General features: G+C 58.8%; 2 protein-coding genes across 2 annotated transcripts; both read left to right on the plus strand.

Moving 5' to 3' along the window:
* Positions 1-942: 942 nt before the first annotated feature.
* On the plus strand, positions 943-1612 carry TRAVEDRAFT_49591 (uncharacterized protein; the record flags this gene model as incomplete). The annotated part of the gene is made up of 4 exons (XM_008042096.1): positions 943-1054; positions 1107-1266; positions 1368-1414; positions 1476-1612. 4 exons carry the CDS (start codon positions 943-945, stop codon positions 1610-1612), a joined length of 456 nt encoding a protein of 151 aa, XP_008040287.1.
* A 4369-nt stretch (positions 1613-5981) lies between these two features.
* Positions 5982-6331, plus strand: TRAVEDRAFT_79395 (uncharacterized protein; the record flags this gene model as incomplete). The annotated part of the gene is made up of 2 exons (XM_008042486.1): positions 5982-6051; positions 6108-6331. Coding segments are annotated over 2 exons (294 nt in total), but the record flags the coding sequence as incomplete, so codon positions are not given.
* Positions 6332-7640: the final 1309 nt, after the last annotated feature.

Consider the following 7640-nt stretch of genomic DNA (forward strand, 5'->3'; position numbering starts at 1 on the left):
GCGCCCGCGCACGCCCTGCCCGAATCGTCCGCGCATGGCACGCCGCGGAGAACGCCCACGACGGGGCCTGGGAGCCCCGTTCACGACGTGCGGAACACATGCTTCGCGGTTTGCGGACACCCTCCTGCGTGGACACACGGGCGCGTGCGTCTTCACTCCGTGAATGGAATAGATATCAAGGCCATGAACCATCCATCTGCGGCCGCGCGCGACGTTCAGGCGGGACCGGGAGCAGTATTCCTGCCGTCTCGTGGGCCGAGGCGTGGAATGCACGTCGTGCACTAGACGATGCATCCGGGGGCGTGCCATACGCTGTGCAAAAGCTCGTCGGGAACGGGGAGGCGGGGAGATGACTTGTGTCGGACAGCGTGTATTCGCATGGAAGGTACGTACGCGTGATCCTCTTCAAGCTCAGGATGGATTGCTGATGTGGTTCTGCTGTAGGTGTGAGCACTGTGTATTGCGTCCCTGACGTCTTGTATGTGCTCTGAGAATATGGGAGATGCTCCCGTAAACGACTGGCTGAATACTCACCGGCAGTGCAGTTGCATGAATACTGCGAGCTCAAACCCGAGTTCCTCATTCGCTCCTAGAAAGTGTGCTCGTGATACGGGAGAAGACATGAGGCTCGACTCGTCACCGCCGCGTCCTTGCACGTCTACTTAGTACACGCTGCGAGGTACGCACTCAGGCTAGCTTGCCCGAATCCCTCTGATTTCCTGCGCACTACGATCAGCTAGACTCAGTACTCGGAGTAGTTGCGATCTCGGCCAGCACTACTTCTTCGCGCTACGCCCATGGAAGTGTGTATCTCGTGGTCAAGAGATTCTGCGATTAGGCATGGCGACCCGGAGACTCACTCGACAAGTACGGCGGACAAGGGCTCACAACACGACCACGCGAGGCGAGCACGGCGTGCTTTCCGCATCAGCCCAAGGTCGCATGCTCTCGCAAACGCCAGCCGTCGCGTTCGCGAACGCGACGAGCTCGACTTTGTATCCGCCGAGGAGACTCGCTCGCACGTCCGCGATGTGGTCTCAACGCCCTCCAGCAGGTACGTCCAGCTAGAAGCAGTAGCATGGTCGCCCTTGTTGACACACTTGTAGTGATCTCTCCAGGAGCCTCTCCTCTGGGAGTGCGGGCCTTCGATTGCTCGTACTCGCTGCCGGTTCCCATGCACGCGCTCGCGGACCGCGGTGCTCGTTCCAAGCTACGCAGCCTCGCCACGGACGCGTACCCTACCGCGCGGACTTGCAGCGTCGATATGTACGTCCGATGATGCCTCTGGGCTGCGTCTAGAGTCGTTGTGCACGCTTGTCGAGCTCCTGTATGTAATACACCACTCTGGAGCTCTCGTACGCGCGCAGGAGTGTCTTCTCGACACGTCGTGCACGTCTCGAGAGCCCTCCAGCAGGTACGTTCAGTCAAACATGGTGCCGTCGTGCTCGCTCACGCCCTGATGATGAACCTGTCAGACATCCCTCCTCGGCGGGCTCCAGCCCTCGGTCTCTTGTGCACGCTATACCTACTCGTGCACACGCCTGTAGATGACGGTACGAGTCCCTGTCTGCTTGCGCGCGCGACGTCAACATCCGCATTCGACGACGCCTAACGCCCGCGTCCACATTCCCCGCCAAGCCCCGGGCCCCATGCTCAATGCAACAGCCCCCGCGACGCTCGCATGCGCCGCGGCGTCGTCATGATGCGGCCTCCAGCTCGTTTCGTAAGATGAAATCGGCGCGTCCCTGCAATCCGGGAGCGTCTTCGTTCGGGTGCGAGGTGCGTAAATCCCGCGTCCGTCGCGCACGCCGTCGTCTCAAGCTTACTATCCCTGTGACAGGCGTGGGGATCGTATGAAATACCCGTCGAAGCGTCTGGTTTCATCGTGCACAGACCTCAAGACTGCCCCCGCTCATGCTTGCCGCTCCTCGCAAATCCTACGTTTGTCTGGAACGTGTGGTTTAGCTTCGTGAGGCTCTTGTCTACAAGGGCGCGGCGCGCCCGAGTCCGTACCATCCTGTCATAGAATCAGCTTCAATATGTTTCCGAGTCGTTATGCCTGATTCTCCTCGTGTGGGAACACGAACAGCGATTGCGAGCGCGAATAAACGACTCCCGACGGATTACCGGTTGCCAGAAGAAACGATCGAACTTCTAGGTTGTGGGCGCACATCCTGACGATCTCGCGAGCTGCGGTGTGGCATTTCGCGGGTCTCTACTCCTGTTTCAGGAGGAAACCAGCCGTGTCGCCTGAGACAACTGCTCGCGGGCGCAAGTCGCTGCCCGCGCGTCCGATCCCCGCGCATGCCTCATGCTCGCGCCAGCGGAGCTATTCAGTCCGGAGCCTCGTTGTCGAACGGAGGGATAAGATATATTGTGACTAGTATACGAGCCACGCAAACTCCGAGCCAATGCAGGAACATCACCATTTCCGTCGCGTCGCAAGCACGACCATTCGGTCGGAACCCCAGGAAAGCGGCCTCCCAATGACGGAAGATCCGCTCACTTGTGTACGTCCGGTCGTCTCCGCGTTGGTCCCTGTTTCACGGCCGTAGAGGACACGCTGCCTGCGGTTTGATGCACGTCTCGACGCCGTGTAGTGGCGGAAGTCTGTTAGAAAACAACTGAAAGGCGGGGCGGACCCTGCTTGCTGTCCCACACATCAGGGACCCGCACTTCTGAGTGATAGTACTCTTGAGAATGCACGAACTCACGAAGGGGTAGAGACAGACAAGAAGGCGCGTCGCTGGGCGTGGGGCGACGTCTTGCGAAGGTGTTCTAATTGTGAGCGTCGTGCACCACCATCCAACGGGAGTTTCGAAGGCGTAGAGTTGCCGCTGTTATCAGACGATATTGCTACTCGTGTACGCGCTGTCGCGTGTGCCCAGGGGAAACCTGTATGCCGGTCAATAATGTTATTGTCCGTCCTGAATCAGACGACGTACGACGCAGTTGTCGCCGTGTTTGTGCGTTCTGGGGTTAGCAAATGGCGGTGACACAGCCGCGTGCGTCGCTGTCGACACCACAAGTCAGCGCGCGTGCTTCATCGCAACTTCCAGCAGGAAATAGCACGTCTAATTGAGGCAAAATCGCCCGCCTGGGACGCGACCCCGCGGGCCGATCGTGCAAGCCATTCACCAGCTGCTGGGTAGCTACGCCGCGCTTCCTTCACGGATTTGTGAACAGCTGCATGGAAACCCATGCGAAGCGAGTCAGCGCCGAGACCCGGATGCTGGACACAACCACAAAAAAACTGACCCGTGACTGCGCCGTCAATACGGTGCAAGGTACACCGGCGTCGGCCGCCGCCCGTTGACGCGGACGAGTGCTAGCGAGGGAGCATTCGGGAGTCCAGCCTGAGCCCCGGCCACACAATCAGCGGACATACCGGGATGCTAACAGATGAAACGTGCTAGTTAGCGAAGGAATGGCAAGATCCAACAGCAGCACATACGCACGATCGTCTTATGGTAGCCCATGATCTCGCGATCCGTGATCTTGAGTCCTTGACAACGCCTCCTTGTTCTAATGAGTCTAGGCTCGCTTGGAGATCTTGATGGCAATGTATCGTGTTCTGTGACTCTGTGGGCGCGAGTTCGGTAGTATCCTGTTGTTTAGTGGGACATGAGCGGCAAGCTCGCGCCGCCGGTGTGCGTGGAAATATGGCTAGTGCCGCTTCGGGGTGAGATGGGTGGCGGCGGGCCTCATAGGAGACGAGTCCAGTGCCCTGCGTGCGCGCGCAGGTCAGATACTTCGGAGATGAACGCGGGCGCACCCTCTCGTACCACTATGATGGAGATGCATCTGCCGCGCCCTCGGCGATCTCCTTCATGCGGACGTACGGCGTGGGGGGGACAGTGATAGCAAGGCCCTGGGCGGCGACGAATAGGCCGACGTCCGGCGGAACGTTCACGATATACGGAAGACACCTGAGACTTCTCCCGAGTGTAGGCTCGATGCGGCGCCTCTGCTCTGCGCCGACCGAAGAGTCACAAATGTCACGGCTCTGCCGCTAGCGCACACGGATCTCACCATACACGTTGCACTCTTGAGCTGGCCGCGCAGGAAATCGACGGCGCGATACGAGTGCGGGCGGCGGAGATAGCTTCATACTGCACGACTATAGCAAACGGATCAGTGAAAAGGCCACTTTAGCGTAGTAGAGAATCCACTCGCCACGTATAACAGACAACAGACCACGGACAAAAATTCGTCCGAGTTCGATCGCGATCGCGACGTACGTACGTTCGGGGCCCAGGCAGTCAAATAAGCAATTAGGAGCGCCGCGGCTCATCAACTTAGTTGTGTGCGGTCGAGTCGGCCCAATCAGCGGAGAAGTCTGACTCTGAATATTGAACTATGTGTGTTAGCGAAGGAGGGACGAGACACCGCGGCTGCACGCACCTCCGAAGTGGGCAACACGACGACAGATAAACAACAGCCGATCTAGACGAATCAGAGATCAGAACCCCGCGCGCGGACACGGATTCTTCGATATATATCCACGCCGCTATATCGGCCTGTAACAGCGGCTACAAATGATGCATGCGTTGTGGAAGGCCGCCGTCCGCGGGCCTCGTCTTGGGAGCACCAGGGGTGCGCAGCGTGACGAGGCCATCGCATAGTTTGCGGCGAGGACAGTCCGCCGCGCCCGAGAAAAAGCTGCCCGCGAGCGAACGAGCAGCTATGTAATGCTGATCGATTTAGCATCGGGTTGCGAACACTTGTTGTCAAAACGCGAGACTTACGAAAGCAGTGTCAAATACGCGGCACAGTGGAGGATACCACAACGGCGGTTAACGGCCCCTGGCGTATCGTAGTGATGCTAGGCAAGCGGGGCTTCGAGTATCTCGATTGTAGTCTGTTAGGTACGTGGGTCCGCGATCTTGAAGTGCGGACTTGGCTTGAAATGTCCGGTAACGCCGGGCGGAGCCGTCCTAGAATGCATCTGTCCGATCGACTGCGTCGTGTCAGTCACGAGGGACACCCGAGATGCATGCTTACAATATTCACAGAACCGAACCGGGTGCTACGAACGCGAGACTGGCAACAACGCGCGACAACGCGGCACGGAACTGTCCGCACGTGCCATTTTGCGCGGCCTATGCCCCTGGTCGGCATGCATCGCCCTTTACATTTCGGAGAACCAGCTCAATGTACCGCACGTTGTAGAAGTAACTCTGGGAGCTTAAGGTGTCAGAAACGGTCTGGGACGATGCAGGGACGACCCTGATACTCACCATGATACTGTACGCAAATGACGGAGTAAGTGTCGACCCCATCAACGCTAGGAGTGCGCCGAGCCCGTCTGAGCGGAGGCGCGGCTGGGAATGCTAAGAACTTGCACGAAGGGCGATAATTTGATCTACGGAGGCTTGTCAGCACTGTCCGAAAACGCGATCTGATATCCACTTGACCGATCGTCCGGGGCGCGGGATGTAAGGGTGGGCATTGTGTGCGAGAGACTCGGAACACCTCCCGCAAAAAGGCGACATGTCCAAGACGACGCGGCCGCATCTGAATACGGCGAAATTGTAGATGATGACCGCAGGCGGTGCGCTCCTGAGGCCCGCCGTTCGCAACGGACTTGATCAGCCGAGGTCCAACATGACGGTATGCAACCGAAACGGCTCACCGTGACGGGAGACGACCGCGGCTCGCCGCGCGTTTCAGAACACGTTCAATGGCCGCTTCGAGAGGCGCGCATGACGCGCAGTTGAGACGGACCATAGGAGGGTGGCTGCCCCGATCTCGCGTGGCGATCGTCCGGCTCCCCTCGCTTTCGGAGGATACTTGTACCCCAGGTGCCAGTCGATCCTTGCCCTGTCACCTCAACAGTCAGCTCCACTCTCCTCGCGCGCGTGCAGCCCACAGTACGTACCGCACGTCCTTGTTCGGCCGCCCGTCTCGTCTCATACTGCTATAGCTCTATACCTCCCTCGACCACGATGGCCGGACAGCGCGCACATGGCGATACCCTCCGCGCCGACTATGCTCGGATGGAGATCAAGTTGCGGGGGGAGCTCAGGGGTCTGCTGAGCGATGGAATATGTGAGTAACACATACTTGTTCGTGTGCATGCCCGAACTGAGTTGGCGCCCCCCTAGCGGACGTCGCGGGTGTCCCAGGCGCGAAGATGGCGTATGCTATCAAGCGGTACTGCACGGGCGTGGTCCTGCGGTACCACGTGAAGCTCCTGGGCTGGCCCGACGACATCGTCTTCGACAACCTCAGCCGCATCACGGGCAAGGAGCGCATCTTGCGCCTCCTCGAGCTCTGGAAGAGCGGCGCAATGCGCTTCGTCCCGATCACGGATCCAGCCGAGCTCGACGCGGCGAGAAGGGACCCCCTCTTGGTCGCCCCCGCTCTTCTTCACCGCGGCATTCCGCCGAAGCGCTATCGCAGCGATTTGGGTAAGCAACGCCGGCGCCCAAAGTCAAACCCGAACAACTTACCGCCGAGGCACCCCCGGGACGGGCCAACGTCGGCCGAGACGGTGACGGACGAGGCAGAGGCGATGGCGGAGCTGGAGAGCGGGGTCGCCGAGCTGACGGACATGCAGCTTGTGCTGCTCAGGCTCGCACGTCTGCCGCTTGTGTGGCCGGAGTTGGGGATGTAGACGTCGTGTAGATTGTGGTACCTTACGTTTGCTGAAGGCGCATACACCGCACTATTACATCTATAACTGTTTTCTCTTATTACTGAAGGCGCCGCCGCGACGGGGGTGGTGGGCGGACGACAGAGCCGGTGGTGGTAGCGGAGAGAGGACGAACGAGGAGGAGCTGCCAAACAGGGAACTCGTCTGGCTCGCGCGGGCGCTTGATTCTCGAATCTCGTTTGCCGCGCTCCTCGCGCTCATCTGTCTTTCACCACGACCTGGGCTGTACATAAAATATTTCCTGGGCTCGCTCGCTCAGCTGTAATCAAATACAAAATTCATTTGTATTCCACTCTTATCCGACGGTCTACATTGAAGGTGTATTCGTCCAATTCGGACTGGTTTCTCAAAACAGTCCCGGAGACCGCGGCGCTCGCTCTCGTCGGCTATCGCTAGCTATCTTGGCCCACAGATTTGAACTTTGGGGCGGCATTTCCCTCTGCGTTGCAAATCTCGCAACATCGGATTCGTTTATACACGTCCTTACCGTCGTAGGCTATCCTGACAGTGTAATTTTCGGGTGCAGACAATCGCCACCACAGTTTGGGCGAGCGGGTAGCGGCCCGAAAGCCGCGGGAGAGAGGAGCTCTCCTGCGCGGGCGCTTGCTTGTTGGAATCCGCGATTCTCGTTCCCCGCGCCCTCTCGCGCTTGTCTCTCCTCCACCATGACGCCGATCGCGCGCGAAATTGGCCGCCGCGCTCGCACACCCCGCCTCACTCCTGCAATGATCTGATGGGTATTTTGAGCAACGCGGATGGGTTGCATTGACGGGATGTTCTTTTGATTTGTATATTACGGCTATTGGCAGGCACTCTCGAGTCTCGAAGGCCGCGTCGCTCGCACTCGTGTCCGCCGGCCGTAGCTACGCATACAAATTCAAATGTCATGGTATAATATATTTCCGAGAGTCGGAACTCTTACTAGATGCATTTTTGCGACCTGTATTGGACTGGGAGGTGGTATCCATATGAGAAGCAGGGG

Source organism: Trametes versicolor, assembly GCF_000271585.1.
Source record: "Trametes versicolor FP-101664 SS1 unplaced genomic scaffold TRAVEscaffold_8, whole genome shotgun sequence".
Taxonomy (NCBI): Eukaryota; Fungi; Basidiomycota; class Agaricomycetes; order Polyporales; family Polyporaceae; genus Trametes; species Trametes versicolor.